Source organism: Stenella coeruleoalba (genome assembly GCF_951394435.1).
Source record: "Stenella coeruleoalba genome assembly, chromosome: 19".
In the NCBI taxonomy this organism is placed as follows: domain Eukaryota; kingdom Metazoa; phylum Chordata; class Mammalia; order Artiodactyla; family Delphinidae; genus Stenella; species Stenella coeruleoalba.
In genome coordinates this window covers 5,266,319-5,290,410 of record NC_137165.1, presented here as the reverse complement: position 1 = coordinate 5,290,410, position 24,092 = coordinate 5,266,319, and the positions used below count along the sequence as shown (strand labels likewise).

Sequence of the window (24,092 nt, the reverse complement as noted above, 5' to 3'; positions counted from 1 at the left end):
GGGTGGGTCTGCAGGGACCGCCACGCAAAGTGTCACCACTAGGGGGCTTAACAATGGAAATTTATTTTCTCATAATTTCAGAGGCTGGAAGTCTGAGATCAAGGTGTCCACGGGGTTGGTTCCTTCTGAGGCCTCTCTCTTTGGCTTGCAGATGGCTGTCTTCTCCCTGTGTCCTCACATGGTCGTCTCTGTGTGTCTGGTCTTGACCTCCTCTTCTTATGAGGTCACCAGTCATACTGGATAAAGGCCCACCCTAATGACCTCATTTTAACTTTATCACCTCTCTAAAGGCCCTGTCTCTAAATACAGTCACATTCTAGGGTAAGGGAGGTTAGGACTTCCACATAGGAGTTTGGGGGGGAACATAATTTAGCCCATAACAACTCCAGAGATCAGATATCACCAAGACCACTGTACTTGCGTCCTAAAATCACTTCCAAAACCATGGGGAAAGCCCATTCTTCACAACCCTGGTCCATGTTCGAAAAATTGTGAGAAATTAAAAACAAAAAGACATTTAAAGTAATACATAAAAATGCATAAGAATATGATATAATTAACATTACTAATTTAAATATGAATAATCATGAATATATTATGTATAGTCTTATGCACATTATGCATTATTTTTAAAGTATATATTCTTACCTTAAACCAGCATAAAATTACTTGGAGGGCACGAGAAATACATATTTAAAGATTTAGTATAATAAGTATCAAGACATTTGAGATTTAAACATCTTATTTTCGAGAGGGAAGTACTAATTAACCGTGGGGCTCGGAAACGATGGATACTGTTGGAAAGACTCAGAGGAAGCAGTGAGGAATTGGTAGGGTTTGGATTAGAGATTAAAAAATAATGCCCGGATATTTTGGAATCAGCAAGAGTATTCCTGTTTTGGGACTAGGGAAAAAGTAACGTGGGAGAGAATCTAAAATCTTTGCAATACCTTTAAAACTCCTCTTAGAAATGTACTCATTTGGTTAACCTTCGCAATATTAAAATATGGTGTTTATAACTTGCTGTGTTCATAAATTTATCACAGGTGACATAAAATATTCCAGTTTACATTATTTTGTAATACAATCACTTTGTTTTTTAAAGACTTTGTTTTTAGAGCAGTTTTAGGTTTACAACAAAATTGAGAGAAAGGTACAGAGATTTCCCATAACCCCCCCGCCCCCCCCACGGATATTCTCCCTCATTATCAACATCACTCACCAGAGTGTTACATTTGTTACCAAGGATGAACCTACACTGACACATCATAATCACCCAAAGTTCATAGTTTACCTCGGGTTCCCTCTTGGTGCTGTCCATTCTGTGGATTTGGACAAATGTATATATAAACATACGCATCATTATAGTATCGCACGACATATTTTCACTGCCTTAACTATTTTTTAAATTTATTTTTGTTTTTTAAATGTAGTAAAAATACAACATAAATTTACCATCTTAACCATTTTTATGTATGCAATTCAGTGGCATTAATCACATTCACATTTGTGTGCTACCATCACCACCAGCCATCCACAGAATTCCTCACCTTGCAAAGCTGAAACTGCACCCGTGAAACTAATTCCCCGCCAGCCCCTGGTAACCACCTTCGCAATACATTTTACAATACTTATACTGCCTCTCGTATCAATAGAAGAAGTAGAACGTTCAACACAAGGGAAGAACAGAGGGCTGACAACACTTTGACATATACCTTAGCATATTTTTTTTGCTTCTGGGTATCCATATATGTATGTTTTTTTACTGTGCGTACTGGTTTATAGCTTGTTCCTTCTCGCTTAATTTATCAATACCTTTACATGTCAAATATATGTCATCATTTTTAATACTTACATGAAAGTCCATCCATTTAAACAATCCCTTTGGATTTGAGGGAAGATCTTTGGATTTTTTCCAATATATCCATATACTGAAGGGCTGGAAACAAAAGATTAAGTATAAACGTAGACCTCCATAGGGCAATGCTCTGGTGACCTTTCTTACAGTTAAATCTTTATCTACATCCTCAGTTATTTCTTCAGGATGAGTTCCTCCATTTAAGTTACTTTGAGAAAGGTTTTCTGTATTTTCAGGCTTTTAAAATATATTGCCAAATTGCCTTCAAGAAAGATCGTACCGGGCTTCCCTGGTGGCACAGTGGTTGAGAGTCCGCCTGCCGATGCAGGGGACACGGGTTCGTGCCCCGGTCCGGGAAGATCCCACATGCCGTGGAGCGGCTGGGCCCGTGAGCCATGGCCACTGAGCCTGCGCGTCCGGAGCCTGTGCTCCGCAACGGGAGAGGCCACAACAGTGAGAGGCCCACGTACCACAAAAAAAAAAAAAAAAAAAGAAAGGAAGATAGTACCATTTCATGCTTCCACCAGCTGTGGTGAACACACCTATCTTCCATACCTTCAGCAACCTTGTCCCTTAAAAATCAAAATAATAGGTGGATGTGGTTTTTAAAATAATCAAGTTGTAGAGAAGGACTTATAATGAAAAGGTATCAGCCGCCTTACCCTGATTCCTCTCCCAGCCCTGCTCTCTGGAGACAATTACTTTTAATGACTTCTGTATTCAATTCCTCTGTAATTTAGCTCCCCGTCTTTAAATAATACGCTTGTCCTGTTGGTTCTCTCCCATATACCCACAAACACACAATTTACTTCCTGTTGGGGAGATGGGGTTTTGATGCTATTATACCACTTGCCTTCCCCTCCATACCTATTTTTTCAATAATTGTTAACAAAGAGCATTTTACTTCTTATGTTTAAACCTCTCTGCAGTTGCCACAGATGATACGGTTTCTCTTGGCTGGCTTTACTGAGCATTATTCACCTCTCTCTCTCAACTGTTTGCGTCTCCCTCTTTCTTTCCTTTCTTTCCCATTTTTCCTTTCTCTTTTTTCTCTTTCTCTTTTTCACATCTTGAAGATTGATAAAATTTACATTCAGTCTCTCCTGTAATCATCATAATTATGTCTTCTGTGTTTTGTTCATGGGTTGATTCTAAAAGTTCAACAGTCAACTAAGTACTTCTTTTATAGCTACTTAAATGTTGTTCATTGCAGAGCCAAGTAATATGTCAATAATAGTTCATGCTCTGTGGTTCCAACATAAAGATATCTACCCAGATAAAGGAGACTTTGCCTAGTGCCAAGGTTAAATAAACACTCTTTTCTTACATTCTACAGATGATTCAATCATGCATCACTTTACTTTGATTCATATTTGTTTGTTTTTTGATTCATATTTGAATCCTATCTTTCTTGGGTACTTCTCCTGGAATTTCTTTGGGATTATCTTGTTTTTTTCTGTTGGGAGAATCATATGCCTTCATACCTTACTTACTTACTTACTTACTTACATAACTTACTCATTTCATCTATTATTTTGTTTGCTCTCTTCATCTTAGGGGCCACTGAGTTCCAATTTCTATTTATTGCTCTCCGAGCCTCCTGCGGGTCTGACATCCTGGGATTTCCTCTTGGCTGGTTTCAGGTTTATTTCTGTCATTTCTTACTTGATTCAAGTTTTATCCTTATTTTTTCTGGAGTGCATCCTCAAGGGGTTTTCTCAGAAAGAGAGGTAACATCCTTTTCTATTTCTAAAAATGATTTTATTTTGCCTCTATACTTGACTGATAAGTTATCATAATTTTTTTTCTTTTTGGATTGAAATGAATTTTCACTCAGAACTTTGGAATTGCTCCATTATAGTCCAGCATCAATTATTGCTGATAAATTCTGCTGCTGGTCTGATTGTGGCAGCTTGACAGCTCCTTCCTCTTGGAAGGGGCCAGAATGAAGAGCGGGAGATGCCTGGGCATAGAACAGTGGGGACAGTTTGGAGGACCTTGAAGAGATAAATTCGTTGACTCAGTAGGATTTTCCAAAGCAGAGATTCTTAGATTTTATTCCATACACCAGTGTTTCTTAACACGCATTGGAGTCACCTGGAGGGCATCTTAAAACAGATGTTGGAGCTCACTCCCAGAATTTCTGACTCAGTAGGTCTGGTTGGGGCTGGAGAATTTACATTTCTAACAAGTTTGAAAGTGATGCTGTTGTTGCAGCTCCAGGACTATATTTTGGTATGTTGCACTAAGGTGATGACTTAATTCAGAGTAACCTCATTTTCCTGTTTAAAAAAATGGGGATAATAACACCTTCCAGGGTTTTTTTTAAGGAATGAGTGATTGTGTTCACTATGTTTTCTGTATTCCAGATGCTCGGGCATCTGAAGCCTCGCTGACTTGGGAGAGACTGCCCCTACGAGGCCTGGCTGATTCCTAGAAAGAGCAAACAGTTTGCCTGAAAGCACGTCTTTGATATGCAAACGACCAATTCTGAATCCATACCTCCACCCACCTCTTTTCAGGCTCCTGTAGTCTGGACAGTATCCTCCTGCCCCTAAATCACTCCAGGGCCAAGTGCTGGACTATTAGGGCCCTCCCCACCATAGCCCAGAGCCCACCAAAATTACTCAGATTATCCCACTTTAAACCTGCTCAGCTTCCTTGCTCTGTCAACCCATCCTTCTTGTGGAAACCACAGTAAAGACTTGCCCACACTGTCCCCTAGCTCTCTCTGCCTCCTGACCTGCCCTGGTGTATCCCTGTGTGTCCCTGCATGGTGTGCCATGCCTCCTGATTCTGGGAACCTGTAAGCGTAAGTTTCTTCATGACGGTACCACGTCTGCATGTCTTCTCTACCTGACTGAAACAAATCTCAGGTACATTTTAAACAGTGGTAGAAAGCTTGTAAAGCGCTTAGCAGAGCACCTCTTTGGCATTAGGTAAAAGGGACATTTTAGGAAGAATATCTAAAGGCAGTGTGAATGACGAATGGGAAGATGCTGGAGACGGGGACATCCATGGGACCCAGCCTGAGAGTCTGCAAATAGAAAGAGAGCAACAGGTGCTGAAAATATTAGTGATAGACAAATTGAGAGCATTGGACAACTTCTTGGGTGTTGTAACTTGTTGCCTTATTGTCTGAAATGTTTTGTAATGAGACTATTTCTGCGTTAAAGGCAGCCTCACTGTTTCCTTCCGTGACTTCTGTAATGACAGCTGAGCGTCCTCATTGTTCGGCTCTCAGTCCAACCAAGTGTCTTTCTGTGATGAGGCCAGAACTCCAAGGTAGCAGTCTCCAAGATGTTCTGTAGTGAATATTACCTTCATCTTCATGTTTCCTAAACTATAGTCAGCACTCAGGGTGTAGTCGTTAACTGGTGTTATGTGAAATATATTTTTATAGATTTGGGAAACGACGAGTTAGCCAAAATTAAGCCATTTAAATTTCCTACGGGACTTCTCAGAGCGTTTAATATTTTAATGAAGCTCTGTTAATGGAGAATATAGCCTTCAGTGTTTGCTAACTTATTTGTCCACAGAACCTTTTTCTTCAGGGTGTCTAATGAGTCTATCTTTTCATGGAACACATTCTGGGAAATGCTGCCGTGACCTGACAAGCTAATGTATGACACAGCTGACAATCAAGATTTTTGTGGGTGGCAGTGATTGTTCTTCTAAAGCCCATCAGGAGAACAGTGCACAATTTTTAGATCCATTTGCCAAGGCTCTGTTTTGCTTTAGTCTATTGGTGTAAAAAATAAAATGAAAAGACATAACTTGTACCCAGATGTCACCTACACGGTGCCTATCATCCTGTAGAATGACTCATCCTCTGAAAATAGTAGTGTTCATTGTCTTGATAGTGAACAATGCTCTTTCATTTACAAAGATGAGGCCCAAAATACCAGGCTTCCTAAAATTAGCGTCACTTGTTAGCCCACCTCCTTCCTCGGGTCAGTCTTTTTTATTTTATTTTATTTTTTAAATTTTTATTTAATTTTTATTTTTGGCTGCGTTGGGTCTTCGTTGCTGTGTGCGGGCTTTCTCTAGTTGCGGCGAGCAGGGGCTACTCTTCGTTGCAGTGTGCGGGCTTCTCATTGCGGTGGCTTCTCTTGTTGTGGAGCACAGGCTCTAGGCGCACAGGCTTCAGTAGTTGTGGCACGCGAGCTCAGTAGTTGTGGCACGCGAGCTCAGTAGTTGTGGCTCGCAAGCTCTAGAGCACAGGCTCAGTAGTTGTGGCGCACAGGCTTAGTTGCTCCGCGGCATGTGTGATCTTCCCTGACCACGGCTCGAACCCGTGTCCCCTGCATTGGCAGGCGGATTCTTAACCACTGCGCCACCAGGGAAGCCCCGAAGCTTTTAATTTAGATGAAGTCTAATGTATCCCGTTTTTTGTTTGTTTTGCGGATCATCCTTTTGATGTTGTTTCTAAGAACTCATCGTCTCACCGAAGGTCAAAGATATTTTCTCATGTTTTCTTCAAAAGTTTTATAGTCTCATGTTTTGTATTTAGGTCCGTGAGCCATTATGAGTGAATTTTTGTACATGATGTGAAGCATGGGTCAAAGTTCATAGTTTTGCATATGAATATCCAATTGTACCAGCACAATTTGTTAGAAAGACTCTTCTTCCTCCTTTGCATCTTTGTCAGAAATCAGTTGCTTACATCTGTCTAGGTCCATTTTCCTTATTCTGTCCCACTGATCTGTTTTTCTGCCCTTTTACTACCATATTTTTGTGTGTGTGTGTGTGTGTGTGTGTGTGTGGTACGCGGGCCTCTCACTGTTGTGGCCTCTCCCGTTGCAGCGGACGCGCAGGCTCAGTGGCCACGCAGGCTCAGCGGCCACGGCTCACGGGCCCAGCTGCTCCGCGGCATGTGGGATCTTCCTGGATCAGGGCACGAACCCGTGTCCCCTGCATCAGCAGGCGGACCCGCAACCACTGCGCCACCGGGGAAGCCCACTACCATATTCTTTTGATAACTTAGTTTTATAGTAAGTCTTAAAACTGGGTAGTGAGTACTACAAATTTATTCTTTCTAAAAATTGTTTTAGGTTTTCTACTTCCTTTGCAGTTCATGTCAATTTTAGAATCAGTTTGTATCTACAACAAATCCTGTTGAAATTTTGATTGGGATTGCATTTAATCATGACTAATTTTCTGAGTATTGACATCTTTATTAGGTTGAGTCTTCCAATCCACAGACACAGTATTTCTCCCTTTATTTAGATCTTTCTTTTATTATTTTGTGGTTTTCAACAGACACATTCTTTGCATATATTTATAAATTGATACCTAAGTATTTTATTTTTTAAAGCAGTTGTTAATAGTATTTTATTTCTAGTCTCAGTATTAATGTATTCATTACTAGTGTATAGAAATAAAATTTATTTTTGTATGTTTACCTTATGTCCTGCAACCTTGCTGAACTCATTTATTAGCTCTAGGAATTTTTTTTTTTTTAGTAGATTCCTTGGCATTTTCTACATAGACAAGAATGTCATCTGGAAATAGGGACTTTTTATTTGTTCCTTTCGTATCTATATGTTTTTTATTTCCTTTTCTTGCCTTATTGCACTGATTCAAACTTCCAGCACTATGCTGAATGAATGTTGAGTACGGACATACTTGTCTTGATCCCAGGCTTAGGGGGGAAAGGCATCTAGTCTTTCACCATTAAGCATAATGTTAATTACAGAGTTTTTTTTTTTTTTTCCCTCAGATTTATTTATCAATTTGAGGAAGTTCTCTTCTACCTCTTCTGTGTGTTCTGAGAGTTTTCACCAAGAATGGGTGTTGAATTTTGTCAAATGCTCTTTCTACATCGATTAATATGATCATGTAGTTTTTCTTCTTTGATCTATTAATATGGTAAATTACATTGATTGATTAAAAAACCCCTGGAATAGTATCCCTGGACTAAACCTAGGTTGATCATGGTGAAAAATTCTTTTTATAGGTTGCTGAATTATATTTGGTAATATTTTGTTAAGGATTTTTGCATCTTTATCATGAGGAATATTGGTCTATAGTTAGCTTTCTTTATTACTGTTCTTTGTCTGGTTTTGGTATCAAAGGAATGCTAGCTTCATAAAATGAACTGGGAAGTGTTTCCTCCTCTTCTGTGTTCTGGAAGAGATTATGTAGAATTGGGGCTAATTCTTCTTTAAACATTTGGTAAAATTCTCTTGTGAAGTCTTCTGGGTCTGAATATTTTTTTGAGACTTTTAATAGTACAGGTTCAATTTCTTAACAGTTACAGGGCTATTTCAATTATTTGTTTCATATTGAGTGTATTGTAATTTATGGTTTTTAAGTACAGTAGTCCATTTCATGTAAATTGTCAAATGTACATACCTGTATTAGTTGTTCAAAGGTGTTCTTTTGAAATCTACAGGATTTTGTAGTGATACTTCCTCTTTCCTATTCTTGGTAATTTGTCTTCTCTTTTTCCTTCTTTTCAATTGTGCTAGAGATTTTTTCAATTGTATTTATCTTCTCAAAGAACCAGCTCTTTGTCTCATTACTTTTCTCCATTATTATTTTTGTTTTAAATTTATTATGCCCTTTGTACTTGCTTTCCTTCTGCTTGCTTTGGGCTTATTCTTGGTCTTCTTTTTATAGGTTGCCACAGTAGGAGCTAAGATTCTCATTTGCACGTGTTTCTCTCTTCTAATATATGATTTTAGTGCTATAAAATTTCCTCCCAGCACTGCTTTGGCTATATCCACCGTTTTGATATATTGCATTTTCATTTTCAGTTCATTTTTTTTTCCCCCTTGAGACTTCCTCTGTTCTATGGATTATTTAGAAGCATTTGGTACTTTCCTGGTTGATCAGTGGTAAAGAATCTGCCTGACAATGCAGGGGATGTGGGTTCAGTCCCTGGTCAGGGAACTGAGATCCCACATGCCATGCGGCAACGAAGCCCATGTGCACCACAACTACTGAGCTTGCGTGCCTCAACTAGAGGAGAGAAAACCTGTGTGCCACAACTAGAGAGAAGCCCGAGAGCCGCAATGAAAGATCCCGCATGCTTCAACGAAGATTCCCGCATGCTGCAACTAAGACCCGGCGCAGCCAAAAATAAATTAAATGAATAAATAAATAATAAATAGAAGCATGCTGTTTGGTGTCCGAGTGTTTGGGTATTTTCTTCTTATCTTTCTGTTAGTGATAAGAGAATACACTGTATATGATTTCAGTTCTTTCAAATTAGTTATTTTAGGGAATTCCCTGGCGGTCCAGTGGCTAGGACTCTGCGTTTCCACTGCAGGAGGCACGGGTTTGATCTCTGGTTGGGGAACTGAGATCCTGCAAGCCACGCAATGTGGCAAAAAACCACCACCAGCAACAACATCAAATTAGTTATTTTATGGACCCAGATGTTGCCCATCTTGGTATATGTACTAGAAAAGAATGTGTTTACTGCTGATGTTGATTGGAGTGTTCTATAAATGTCAATTAAATTCTGTTGGTTAATTGAATTGCTGTGTTCTTACTTATTCTTGCTGATTTGTTTTCTATCTAGCTGGTCTGTCAGTTGTTGAGAGAGGGGATGTTGAAGTCTTTATGTGGATTTGTCTGTTTTTCCTTTCAGTTCTGTCAGTTTTTGCTTCACATATTTTTGCAGCTTTGTTTAGTGCATACACATTTAAGATTGCTACGTCTTCTTGGTGGATTGATCCTTTTATCATTATATTATGCTCCTCTATGTTTCTGGTCATTTTCTTTATTCTGAATCTACTTTCTCTAACATTAATATAGCCACTTTTGCTTTCTTTTGATAAATGTTTGCATGATATCTTTTCCTACCCATTTACCTTCAGCCTGCCTATGTCATATTTGAAGTGAGATTCTCATAGATTGCATGTTTTCAATTCACTCTGTCAATCTATCTTTTAATTGGCATATTTAGGCCATTTACATTTAATATAATTATGACTATGTTAAGGCTTAAGTCTGCCATTTAATTTTTTGTTTTATGTTTGTTCTTTCTGTTTTTTATTGTTTTGTGTTCTTTTTAAAAATTAATTAATTAAATTTATTTATTTATTTTTGGCTGTGTTGGGTCTTTGTTGCTGTGCACGGGCTTTCTCTAGTTGTGGTGAGCGGGGGCTACTCTTCGTTGTGGTGCACAGGTTTCTCATTGCGGTGGCTTCTCGTTGCGGAGCATGGGCTCTAGGCACGTGGGCTTCAGTAGTTGTAGCACGCGGGCTTCAGTAGTTCTGGCTGGCGGGCTCTAGAGTGCAGGCTCAGTAGTTGTGGCACACAGGCTTAGTTGCTCCACGGCATGTGGAATCTTCCCAGACCAGGGATCGAACCCATGTCCCCTGCATTGGCAGGCGGATTCTTAACCACTGCGCCACCCAGGGAAGTCCCTTGTGTTCTTTTTCTTTCCTTTCTGTGGGTTAGTTTATATTTTGATTTATCTGTTGTGTTTTTGAGTGTATCTCTTTGTGCTTTGCTCTAAGAAGATTTGCATTCTCCTCTGATGTGAGACAGGGGTTGCTAACAGGTTGGGACACTCCAGCCGGCATCCAAGTTCTTTCCCTGAATGTGTTAACCCCTGGTTCCAGCTCCTCACTTTCTGGGTGGGGTGGGGGGGCTCACAGTGGTGACCGGATCTCAGTGGTGGCATTTGCATTTGTCAGCAGGACTCAGTGCTGTCTCCGTGTTCGCTGTTGATCTCCGCTCAGATTTTCAAGCTACTTTTGCTTGTTTGGGGGAGGCCAAGGGGGATGGGTGGGGGAACCTACTTAATTCTGTTACTTGGAAAAAAATAATCTGGAGACAGAAGAAGTGTGTTTGTTGTGCTTCATCCAGTTTCCATGCTGTAGCAGCAGACTCCTCAGACCATCTTGTTTACTCTGTTTTTGCTGGAATGCTCGTTCCTTGAGGTTCCAATAAATTCCAGTACTGTCTATATTCTCTCTTGTTAGAAATAGCTGCTGTTGATGCAAACTTGTGTATATAGGATGGATAAAGAACAAGGTCCTACTGTATGGGAACTATGTTCAATATTCTGGGATAAACCATAATGGAAAAGAAGATGAAGAAGCATATATTGAATATATATGTATAACTGAGTCACTTTGCTGTACAGCAGGAATTAACAACATTGTAAATCAACTATACTTCAATAAAATTTTTTAAAAATAGCTGCTATAGCGGGAGAGGCCGCGGCGGTGAGAGGCCCGTGTATCAAAAAAAAAAAAAAAAAAAAAATAGCTGCTATAGCGCTTCCCTGGTGGCGCAGTGGTTGAGAGTCCGCCTGCCGATGCAGGGGACGCGGGTTCGTGCCCTGGTCCGGGAACGTCCCACATGCCGCGGAGCGGCTGGGCCCGTGAGCCATGGCCGCTGAGCCTGCGCGTCCGGAGCCTGTGCTCCGCAATGGGAGAGGCCACAACAGTGAGAGGTGCGCGTGCTGCAAAAAAAAACCAAAAAACATAGCTGCTATTAATGTCTCTGTTTTTCTAATCTCTCTATAAGTGGGGAGAGAGTGGAGAGTAATTATGAGACTATATTCCTAGTTTTTTTTGTTTGTTTGTTTGGGTTTTTTTGACCGATATGTCTCTCCATTTTCTCTTTAGGGCAGAGAAGACTGAAGTTCTGAGCGAAGACCTTCTTCAGGTAAGGTTGTCGCTGGCCTGTAGCTCATAGGTGCCAAAGACACATACTCCCTTTCACAGCCGAGCCCTTCCCGATGCTGTTCAAGCTGCTCCGCTGCTGCTCCTCTGGTCTGTTTAGAGACACAGCTTTCATCCTTTATGGTAGCCCCTTGCCCTGTGGACAGCGGTCCGGGTGAGGTTTCTCAGAAGACATTTGAAGGCGTTTGATTGCATGGTTAGCAGAGAGTTCCTGCGTCTGTGGTTCCCCTCCTTTTCTCCTGCATTGGATGTTGTCTCTGCAGAAACCTGAGTCAGTCTTGTCCCTTGATTGTCCAGACCCCGTGACCCCACTTCTGACCTCCCCTCACCCAGAAGCCCCACCCACTGCTCTGTCCACAGGTGGAGAAGCGGCTGGAGCTGGTGAAGCAGGTCTCCCACAGCACACACAAGAAGCTCACGGCATGTCTGCAGGGCCAGCAAGGGGCGGAGGCCGACAAGCGCTCGGTAAGTGCCCTCCCAGCCCTGGGGGATGTGAAACTCGCCTCCTGACGGACCAGGCGGTGTCAGAATTGTCTTGTGGTGTGGCAGTGCCTCGTACCTCGCCGTGCCCTTTAACCTGCCTGAAGCATCCCCTACCCTCACCAGGCAAGATCTGGTCCCCATCCTTGTCTTCCCCAGACAGGGGCAACGCCTGAGGAGAGCAGGGGCGTGCTGAGATCCCACCGTTAGGGAGGCCGTCACCTTTCTCTTACCCCAGCTGTTTGTTCATAGCTTCCACTTGCCTCCGTAGTATCTTAAGATCACATGCAAGATAATTACAGGGCTTCCTTGGTGGCGCAGTGGTTGGGAGTCCGCCTGCCGATGCAGGGGACGCGGGTTCGTGCCCCGGTCCGGGAAGATCCCACATGCCACGGAGCGGCTGAGCCCGTGAGCCATGGCCGCTGAGCCTGCGCGTAAGATAATTACACTGTGGTTTTGGAGGTTACAGGTCTATAAAGGCCTATAAAGGCTCTTATGAAAATTGTTTTTGCTGTAATGAAGCCATAAAGAGAACCTGCTACGTGGAAGTGCTCCAGGGTCTTTGTCTAGAAGGGCGTTAGTACTAAAGGCACTGCATCATGTGACTCCACCGAATGAGCAGTCCTTGGGGTGAACAGTCGTGAAAATTCTCTTCCCTTTGACCCCTCCACCCCCCGCAAGTCCACCAGAGATGAAAAGCTATTCTTAGCTGTGCGCTTGGCTTTGTTACGGGGAGATGCAATCTGGGGGGTTTCTTTCCTCCTTGAGTTTATGATTGACGTGTTTGGTGTCTGTTTGATTTTCTCTGGCCTGGAGTTCTTGTTCACTTCTCTTCCCGGTGGTCGCCCCGAGCCCCCCAGGTTCTACTGGTCTCGCTTGTCTAAGTGATCATGGCATGTGCCCTGATCCTTCCACCATCTCACGCTGCAGCACCAGAACGGCTCCGCTTGCTCTATCAGTCATTCCATTTTCTCTTCCCAGCCCTGGTTTCTTCTTTCTTAATATTCCCAGCAGGAATCACTCACGTGTGGTAGAAATTACATGTTTACAGCTTTGGAAAGTGTCTGTGGAAATAATTCTGTGTCTATCAGGACTTTCAGCAAGGGGAGGCTGACAGTCTAAAGGCAGAGTTTGCAATACTGCTTTCGACATGAAACCCTTTCATCAAGCAAACACGTATATGGGACTCCAGAAGCTGGTTCGTGTGTGGGGCCTGTAGCCAGGCCTGCCTGTAACCCACTTCCGTCCTTTTGTTCCAGAAAGCACTGTTTTTAAAACAAGCGGTCAAGGGACTCCCTGGTGGTCCAGTGGTTAAGACTGCGCTTCCACTGCAGGGCGTACAGCTTCAGTCCCTGGTCGGGGAACCAAGATCCCGCGTGTCTCTCGGCCAAAGATAAAGTAAAATAAAATAACTGGCCAACAGGAATGTATATTTTGGTATCAAGAGTAGCATCTGACCGTCGGCACCAGAGTCTTGAAACTGACCTTTGGTGTTGGTAGGTTGATGACTGCTAGCTTTATTTCTTGAGGATAAGGTCAAGTTCCCCAGATTTATAAGCTTTTAATTGGATTGAGGGTCTTGCGAATTACATAGGAGGCTTTTGGCTCTCCAGGTTTTCTAAAATCTCATGAATCGATAGCAGACTTGCGATATGGCAAGTCCGACAGGTCAGAGGACGATTGGCCCTGAGAAGGCAGCTGGTTACTCACGCTTCCCCAGAGGAGGGGACACGCGGGCCACGTGGGGAGCACCGGGATGGCAGGAGGCGCAGGCCACACTGGTGCAGTGATTACCGTATGAACTGGACAGCTCTTCAGTGGACCTGGAAGAAGTCTGCAGCAGAAATAAGCTCAGGCAGGTACAGATCAGTGATTTCCCTGCACAGATGACAGGTGCTTGATTTTGTCCATGATTTCTTTTTTTTTCCAGATTTTTTTGATGTGGACCATTTTTAAAGTCTTTATTGAATACGTTACACTGTTGCTTCTGTTTTACGTTTTGGTGTTTTGGGCCGTGAGGCACGTGGGATCCTAGCTCCCCGACCAGGGATCAAACCCCCTACGTTGGAAGGCGAAGTCTTAACCACTGGACTGCCAGGGAAGTCCCTGCCCATGATTTCTTGAGCTGAGCAGTCTTTCCTTATTCTCATCTGACTGAATAAATGATCAAACTGAAAAGAAATTCAAAGTGACCTTTAAGGACAAGCTAAAGGTGACAGCACTGACACTGTTAAAAGTGCTTTTAGGTTAGGGTGCGCGATGTGTGGATTTTCCAGAGACGGGAAGGCGTTCGGCATTTTTGAGCAACGTGAAGGCGGCCCGAGTGACTAGAGGTCAGGGAATGACAAGGAGAGGGTGTGAGATGGGATGGCAGGGCACCTGGTCTCACCATGGTCAGCATCGGGGCTTTCCCCCCGAGATCCGTGGGAGGCCAGCGTGTTATTCAGAAGTAACATGATGAGATTTGTTGGTGATTGTGTGATGAATGGATAAATGGGGGGGGGGGGCTATGGTGGAAGTCAGGATCCATTTAGACACGTAGGGGCGCAGTCAAGGTGGGACGCGATGGGGTCAGTGAAGATGGAGAGAGGTCGGAGATGTGATGGATGTTGGACGTAGGGTACCAGGACTTGGCAATCGAATGGATGTGGAGGTACGAGGAAGGGAGAGGGGTTTCCAGGTCCCTGGCTTGAGGACTTGTTGAATCTGTGGGAGTTCATGAGATCACCCAGGGAGAAAATACAGGTGAGAAGACAAGGGGCCTTGAATCAAGACCCCCCAGGAAGTACAGCATTGGAAGCTCTAACAGGAGGAGGACCTAGCAGAGAAGGGTTGGTACTGTTAATCCACCCACTTGCTCAGATCTACGTCCCAGGCATCATCCTTTATCCTTACTTTTCACTCTTTCCCCGCGTGCATTTCAGTAAGTCCTGCTGGCTCTTCCTCCAAAGAAGCTCCATTTGCTTTAACGTTCGTCAGCCCGGTCCACGCACCAGTCATCTGTTGCCTGAACACAGCAGTTTCCCTTCGGGGTCTCTGCTCTCCACTCCGACCCCCCCCCACCAGCCCCTTCATCATCTGGTCTCTACAACTGCCTGAGTGAGTGTTTAAAATGAAATCAGATGCTTCAGTCCCACCAAAGGATTCCCACTGTAGCACAAAATCCCAGCTTCTTAGCTTGGCCCTTGGTCCCTAATGGTACATCTTCCACCTGCATCTCTGAGCTCAGCTCTTGCCCCCGCCCACCGTCCTCCTCTGCCCCCATCATCATCCTCCAACTGCACTGACCTGTGATTGAACTTGCCTTGTTCATATCCATGCGGAGCCTTCATGTGGGATCTACCCTCCACGTGGAATATCCTTACCCAGCATTTCAGGCCAGCAACTTCCTTTTATTTTATTTTAATTTTATTTAAGTATAGTTGATTTACGATGTATTGATTTCTGCCGTACAGCAGAGTGATTCAGTTATACACGTATATACGTTCTTCTTCATATTCTTTTCCATTATGGTTTATCACAGGATATTGGATATAGTTCCCTGTGCTCTACAGTAGGACCTTGTTGTTTATCCATCCTGTATATAATAGTTTGCATCTGCTAACCCCAACCTCCCAATCCATCCCTCCCACTTGGCAACCACAAGTCTGTTCCCTGTGTGAGTCTGTTTCTGTTTCGTAGATAAGTTCATTTGTGTCCTATTTTAGATTCCACATGTAAGTGATATCATATGGTATTTGTCTTTCTCTGTCTGACTTACTTCACTTAGTATGACAATCTCTAGGTCCATCCGTGTTGCTGGAAATGGCATGATTTCCTTCTTTTTACGGCTGCATAGTATTCCATTGTGTGTGTGTGTGTGTGTGTGTGTATGTATACCAGACCTTCTTTATCCATGCATCTGCGGATGGACATTTAGGTTGTTTCCATGTCTTCGCTGTTGTGAATAGTCACACCGGCAACTTCTTACTGTTTGATTCTCAGCTCAGATGTCACCGTCTTGGTGCAGCTCCTCTTACCACCTGATGTGTGTGCTCCCTCCCTCCCCCAGTCACGTCCCCCTATTGCATATTCTTCATAGCATGTGTTATCCTCTAAAATTAGCCTGCCCATTCATTTGCTCCTGTGTCTGTTCCCATCACCAATATGTGAGCTCCGCGGGAGCAGGGATCTTGTCTTCCCATCATGGCTGCATTCTCAGTGCCTAGAACGGGGCCTGCCACATGTAGGCAGCGCTAAAAACACACGTGTCGCGACGGGATGGCCCACGCCTGTTTTAGGCACAGAACCTGCCCAGCGCATCACGCCAGTTTGACTCGTTCCCGTTCTTTACGGAAGCAATTTAGCGTGATGGCTCCGAGTTTAAGTGCTGGGATCTGACCCTCCAAGGTGGAAGCCCAGCTCTGCTGCTTCCTAATTTTGCCTGACAGTGGGCAAGTCAATTACCTCTATATGCTTTGGTTTCTTGCCTTGGAAAATAGTAATAACAATGAATGCCTACCCAGTAGGGTTTGAGAGTTAAGTGAGGTAATAAACGTAAGTGCCCAGCAGCACGGTGCTTGACGTGAATACATAGTAAAGGAACAGAAACCGCTGCTGTAATTAGGGCCCCGCCGTGAGTCCAAAATCACCCCTGGGAACTGCCGAGCCCCGAGGAGCAAATCTGCCTGGATTCGCGGACAGTGGACAGCAGTTTTCAGAGATGGAGGGGCGTGTGTGCGTGTGTGTATGTTTAGGAAACAGAGTGGATATTAGAATAAGACTTTTTGTCTCTGAGTCATCCTACAAACTCTGCTGCTGCTGCCTAAGATAATTTTAGAGAGAACACTCATCTCAGACAAGTCAGATCGACTACTTCCAAACGCTGGAACGTTCTGTCTCCCCTTCCCTCAACTCTTAAGGATCTCCCGGCACACTAGAATCGGGGAAATGTGTATTTTAATAGCTTCTCTTTGACCCGGAAAACCACTGGTCAGGGTGAAGCTCGCTAAGTAAGGTCTCTCTACCTGGGCGCTAATGGTCCCCAGAATAGTGGGTGATGCTCTCAGCCTAGACCCTCGTCTGCAAGAGAAACACATTTTGGCAGGTTTTCCGGACGGGTGGGCAGTTGAATCCTTCAGAGATTCAATATCCTTCTACGTGAAGTGGGGGTGAGCAGAGTGTGGAGGAGAGAGCAAATGATACCTCAGTCACGGGTAGGCATCAGGTCAAATAAATCAGCACAGTACCCCGCGTCTACCGAGCCCTCAGCTTTTCCTTTGTCTCAGAGCATTTCTTTAGAAATAGAAATAATTTGTAGTCTGTAGTGCGTTGCAGTCCATTAACTTCCGCTATTCGCCCGCCTTTGATTATAGATTTTCACTCTCCCCTTTTTGACGTGCAAGTATGTCACCTTAATCTATTTCTTCCTTCCTTTTTTTCTTTTGGTAGCTTCCTTCTAATTGCTTGATTCTTTTCTTTTTTTTCCTTTTCCTTTTCTTAATTTCTTGACTCTTAAAAGCATCGACACAAGCAAAGACTCACCGCTAATGGAGGTTTCACCCCATTAACACCTGTGCCCTTGGAAGCCAAGCGCTCACATCACCCTCAGTGTCTCCCCTGCAGTGAGTGCTTTCTTAGGAGCTCACCTGGGCCACAAGCACAGGCCCTAGCTTGTGGCCTATATCCCCTTACACCATCACTACAGGACTTGTTTAAATCCATGTTGTCATCTTCATTCAATGATCTGTGTAGCCATTTCAAACAAAAGGCTGAGGCAGCTCTCTATGTCTTGATAGGAAATTACATGAATGATACCTCTACATGAAAAGGAAAGCAAAGTGTAGAGGGGGTTATATCATGTGTTAACAGTTGTGAGGGAAAATGTGTCCACTAAAAATGGACAAATGGGGCTTCCATCGTGGTCCGGTGGTTAAAACTCCTAGCTCCCAATGCAGGGGGCCCAGGTTGCATCCCTGGTCAGGGAACGAGATCCCACATGCCGCAACTGAAGATCCCGTGTGCTGCAACTAAGACCCGGCACAGCCAAATAAATAAATAAATAATTTTAGAAAGTAGACACACACTCACATATACAATTGTATCTTCTTAGCATATTTATGGAAGGATACCTAGAAAACTGATCACTGGCATGGTTTCTGGAGAGGGGAACCCAGTGGCTGAGGGTTAAGGATGGGAGAAGACTTCCTGCTGTAAACCCTCCAGCACCTTTTGAGTTTTATACCATTTGCTCTTCAAAAATGAATTCATTTGAGATAGAGAAAGAGAGAAAGCTTATTCTCCATGTGAAAATCTTAGCAATTAACGTGCAGTTGAAACAGGAATAGCTTTCTCGTCCTGTGGTCCTTCGTCACTTAAAGTGGCTCTCTTTGCCACCTAAAAGCATCTCATAATCATCGGTGAGGATGTTGAGTGACTGGAAATGACTAGAAGATAAAGTTGGCCGCCTGCTTGGGAGAAGGGCCCCTCCAATCCTACCATTTCCAACTGGCTTTTCCTGTGTGAATCTGGAAACCAGACACCTGGCTGTCCCCTCACCACCTCCCTCCAAGACCGATGGCTTTGTGGTCCTCAGGGCTGTTCTTGTGCTTGACCTACAGTCTGCTAGGCATCCCGGGCGTGGTCTTCTGCTCCACTCACTGCCAGGACTAATCGGACTGATCTTTTTCATTTGGAAAAACTCCACTCACTGGTAGATATATTCTCCAAAGGATGCCAACTTCCAGGCCACGAGAAATTGCCTGTCATCTGCTGTAGGCAAGATCCTCCCTTGCCTTGCTTCCTTGTCAAATTCTGAAGAAGGCCTCAGAAGGGGCTTCAGTCCTGCCGGAAAGGCAGGTGGGTCATGGGTCTCTGGATCCTCAGCATAAAGAAAATGGTCTTGTGTGGCTGTACTCTCTGACATTCGGGATTGGGGGGAGCGTCTTCAGTGGTTGTGATTCAGATATTTTAGGAGCTTGCAGATTGAACACCTTTCTTTAAACCCAAACCTCAGCACTCTCGATGTTTCGGGCTGGATAATTCTTTGTTTCAGGGGGCTTTCTGCTGCACTGTAGGATGTGTAGCAGCGTCTCTGGCCTCTACCCACTAGATACCAGGGATGTCCCCCACATGGTGACGATCACATACATCTCCAGACTTTGCCAAACATCCCGGGGGGACAAGAATTACCCCTGGTCAAGAACTCTAACACCTTAATCCATCCTTTTTCTCTGAGCATGACAAATGTTATACCTGCACAACTCCTTTTCTTTTTTAACCATTTTAGAGATTTTTCTAAAATATGCTTTCAGTAACTTTTTTTTTGAAAGGTGAGGGTGGGAGCAGGTGCTCTCCGAAGATACTGTCCCTCTGCCTTTAATTAAGTCTCTGGACACCTGGACCTAATAGCTCTGTAGGACAGCTAGAAAGTGGTGTTTACATTTGGATATATTAGTACTTCGTTGCCTGGTCTCGTTTTTACCAAGAACAATGTCCCATTTTATGTGAAATGACGGGGTAGCAAGATTATTCCTCGAGTGAAAGGGCTCAGACCTCTGTGGAGTGGACGTGTCTAAGGGCAGGGAGGGGGTTATATTTTAGACCCGTTGAGGACACCTGGTGTCCTGGGCTCCCCTCCACCTGGACTAACCCAGGAACCCTAGGAACTTCCATACCACTCTTGGGGGATAGTCTACCTCCTGTGACCTTCCCTGGAGATACCTAGAGCCCATGGGTCTCCTGGGGATGTTCAAACCAGATTCCTAAAACTCCACCTCCAGCTTGGTGCTGCTCTCAAGTCATCCAGTTGCCTGTCTCAGGACTGAGTTCTTTTAATCCAATCATGTTGCTCTTAAACAGGCCCTCAGTGGTCCCCAAGTGCCCCTAGAAGGAAACCCCAGTGCCTGCCTCTGGTTGACGAGGCCCCGCACCATCCCGCCTCCGCCCCCTCCCCCAACCTCTCCCCCATCACACACTGTGCTCCAGCCACGCTGGTCTGCTGGGGATGCAGAGCCAGCTGAGCTGGCTAGGTAGCCCACCTCCGGGCCTTTGCACCTGCAGTTCCTCTGCCCGGAATGTTCTTTCCCAGGTCATCTGGAGGTATGGCTGACTTTCTCTCCCTTCAGGTTGCTTCTTAAATGTCTCCCCTCGGCGGGGGGGTGGGGGGGGGCAGTCTTTTCTCCTCACCGCCCCCTCCCCACAGCTGCCCGCTCTGCCCATCGTCCTCCTTTCTGCTGTTCCCATGACACTTCCCACTCTCGAAAGGGTCTCCTTCAAAGTGTCTGTGTTTAGTGTCTGTCTCCCTGCCCTGGGATGTAAGTTCCATGAGAGCAGTGTCTGGTCTCGGTCACCACGGGCGTGGTACCCAGATAGGCACACCATTCATGCTGGGGAGTAAGCAAGTTACAGCCGAGGGTCTCTGGGTGCTAAGACAGGAGATTCTGGGCTGGGAGGGGCTCCATCACTTTCTGTTTGAAGAGCTTTCTGTGTGGCAGTGGGGACCGGAAGACCCGAGGATATCTACCTGTTCTTTTTTAAATTGTTTGGCCGCGCTGTGCGGCCTGTGGGATCTTAGTACCCTGACCAGGGATCGAACCCGTGTCCCCTGGAGTGGAAGCACGGAGTCTTAACCACTGGACCGCCAGGGAATTCCCGGATATCTAGCTGTTCTTACCTTGTTGTTCTCCGTGTGTGCTGGGTGGGTCCAGCTCAGGAAGGAGAGGGCTTGTTGACACTTAAGGAGGGAAGGTGGATTATGCTGTGGTCCTCCTGCCTGCCCACCTCCCTCCCTCCTTCTTTCCGTCCCTCCCTCCCTCTCTTCCACGTAACATAAAGCTTACCACTTTAGCTATTTTAAAGAGTACAATTCAGTGGCGTTTAGTAGAGTCACAGTATTGTGCAACTACCACCATGATCTACTTCCAGAACATTTCCATCACCCCGAAAGGAAATCCCACACTCATTAGTCAGTCGTTCCCCTTTCCCCCTCCCCCCAGCTCTTGGCAACCACGAATCTACCTTCTGTCCCTATGGATTTGTTTATTCTGGATATCTTATATAAATAGAACTGGACGTTATGTGCACATTTGTGCCTGGTTTATCTCACTTATTGTGATGCCTGCAGGGTTCACCCGTGTTGTAATCTGTGTCAGGAGTTCGTTCCGTGTTTATGGCTGCATAATATTCCGTTGCGTGGATAGACCACATTGTGTTTATTCCCTCATCCGTTGATGGACGTTTCTGCTGTCTCCACCTTTTGGCTATTGTGAATTGGGTTGCCCTTTGCATCATGCCCATGTTTTTTTTCAGCCATCTGTTTCAAATTATTTTGAGTACATGCCCCAGAGTGGAATCGCTGGGCCATATGGTAATTTTGTTTAACTTCTTGAAATGCTGCCAAGCTTTTCTACAGTGCTGGACCATTTTACATCTCTACCGGCAAAGCATGAAGGTTCCAATATCTCCACACGCTCACCAATATTTATTTTTTGTATTTAAAAAATAAATTATTAAGATTATGAGAGCCATCTTCATGGGTGTGAGGTGGTGTCTAATTGCAGCTTTGATTTGGGTTTCCTTAATGACTAATGATGTTAAGCATCTTTTCATGTGCTTATTGGCCATTTTATATCTTCTTTGTGGAGTATACCTTATTTTGATGATTATTTTGTTTGCACTGTAATTCTGTGTGAACATTTTTCTCTCTTCCTTGACCATAAGCTGACTTATTTCTAAAATGGGGCTAATATACTTCTTGAGAGAGATGATTCTTAGAAATTAAGGCATGGCTCGAATCTTTAGTTTGAAATCTTCTCCTTTTTCCCTGCTGCTATGCTACTTTATTTTAAAACGCAGCATGTAGGGAATTCCCTGACAGTCCAGTGGTCAGGACTTCACGCTTTCACTGACATGGTCCAGGTTCAATCCCTGGTTGGAGAACTAAATTCCCACAAGCTGCACAGCGCAGCCAGAAAATGAAATGAAATGAAACAAAATGAAAATTAAATTAAAAATGCAGCATGTAAACCTTAGCCTTATTTTCCAACTTAGCAAATTTAATCGTTTTAGTTTTCTGAATTTTGACATCTCTGAGTCTAACCCAGCATTGTATCCTCTGAATTTTTAGGTTTTATTCATATTTTAAAGTCAGTTTGTTTCTTAGCTAATGTAATATCTAGGCAAGTATTTGACTTCTTGCTATCTCAGTGTAAGTGGGTGACAGTTGAAGTAGTTTTCATGACCACGTTTTCTTCCTTTTCAGAAAAAGTTGCCTTTGACCACACTGGCTCAGTGTCTGGTGGAAGGATCAGCTCTCCTGGGAGATGACACGCTTCTTGGGTAAGGCAATTCATGTATGGGTTTGTGCTAAATCTAGGTGAGTCCCCATCCTTACAAGGGGACTAACAGTCCTCACAGAGATAGTGAGGACACCTGTGGTCTGGCTGGAGCCTGGACGGGGAAGAAGGAAAGGTTGCCGGTGAGAAATTGAGGCCCCAGGTCCAGGAGTCATAGTGTCTGTGCAGGCAGCAGCTCCCAAGGGGAGAAGTTAACATGAAACTGTTGGGACTTCCCTGGCGGTCCAGTGGTTAGGACTCTGCACTTCCACTGCAGAGGACACGGGTTCCATCCCTGGTAGGGGAACTAAGATCCTGCATCCCGCATGCCGGTAGGGGGCGGGGAAGGCTGTTGAAGGACACTTGAAATCCCTTGGGCTTCAGCAGAAGCAAATATGAAATCTCTCCGTGTCAGATGTCAGAACTTACGGGATTCCCAGAAGAGCAACCCTTGCTGATTTCGAGCTCACAATAAAAACAAACTAAATATAGAATCATCATGAGAGGCAATCAGTATGCACAGTCTGTGGGAGAATCAGACCCTAAAAATGAAAAATCACGGACAACCTGAAAGGAGATGGACAGTAATTATGTTTAAAATGAAATTTAAAAATTTAATAAAGACAAAACACAATAGGGGTGAAAAAAGAAGAGGCAGAATCAAAGAAAAACCAAATAGAACTTTTAAGAATTCAAATAATATTTAGGATAATTTAAAAACTTCCTTGAGAGAAACTGGAAGTTGCATACAGATATGGAAATTGGTGAACTTAAAGAGGTCTGGAGTTTAGAATTTACAGAATAAAGTCCAAGAGGTAAGGATACAGGCAGCATTAAATGGAGAGACTCAGATGGCAGGATGTAAAGATATAGCATTATGTGTAGCAGTCGCTCCTGAAGAAGAAAATAGAGGGGAAACTTATGGTTGAATTTTCCTTTTCTAGATTTGAATACAAACATGAGTGTTTAGATTTAAGAAGCACCAAAAGTCCTGATTGAGATCAACCGAAAGAAGTCCATCCCTGGACACATCGTCCTAAAACTACACCCTATTAATAAAAAAGAACTTTAAAATCAACCAGAGAAAGAGATCATTGTGTATAAAAGAGCAACTAGAGTGATAACAGACCATTCAGGAGGCACAGTAAATGCCAGGAAATAATGGAGGAGTGTCTTCAAGTAGTGAGTGAAAATATAAGATATCTAGATTCAGTGATAGACTAAATCTTTATTCAGAAATAAGGGGAAGATAAACATATTTTCAGGCACAGATTTAGAGAAGTTACCGCTTGCATGTTCTCACTGAAAAACTAGTTAAGGATGTGTGAAGTAGATTATGTCCAGAAGAAAAGAATGAAATGCAGGTAACAAGATAGCATTTAAAAAAAAAAGTAGTGGGACTTCCCTGGTGGTCCAGTGGTTAAGACTCTACCTTCCAGTGCAGGGGGCGTGGGTTCGATCCCTGGTCAGGGAGGTAAGATCCCATATGCCTCACAGCCAAGAGACCAAAACATAAAACAGAAGCAATATTGTAACAGACTCGATAAAGACTTTAAACGTGGTCTACATCAAAAAAAAAAAAAATCTTAAAAAAAAAAAAAAAAAAGTAGTGTGGGAATTTCCTGGCGGTCCAGTGGTTAGGACTCACTGCTTTTACTCTGAGGGCCCGGGTTCAGTCCCTGGTGGGGGAACTAAGATCCCGCAAGCTGTGCAGTGTGGCTATTAAAAAAAAAAAAAAAAAAAAACTTTAAAAAAAAAATAGTGAATGTGGTATAAGGGACGTTTTCTCTC

General features: G+C 43.8%; 1 protein-coding gene across 3 annotated transcripts in view; it reads left to right on the top strand.

Moving 5' to 3' along the window:
* ARHGAP44 (Rho GTPase activating protein 44) overlaps positions 1-24,092 on the top strand; it is a 155,112-nt gene that overhangs the window by 71,254 nt on the left and 59,766 nt on the right. For 2 of the 3 annotated variants that reach the window (XM_079903866.1, XM_079903865.1), the window contains exons 2-4: positions 11,452-11,491; positions 11,869-11,973; positions 22,229-22,305. In XM_079903866.1, the coding sequence (XP_079759992.1) occupies positions 11,452-11,491; positions 11,869-11,973; positions 22,229-22,305 (222 nt within the window). Of the gene's footprint in view, positions 1-11,451; positions 11,492-11,868; positions 11,974-22,228; positions 22,306-24,092 lie in introns of those variants that run through there. The other variant, XM_079903867.1, reaches the window with a different exon arrangement.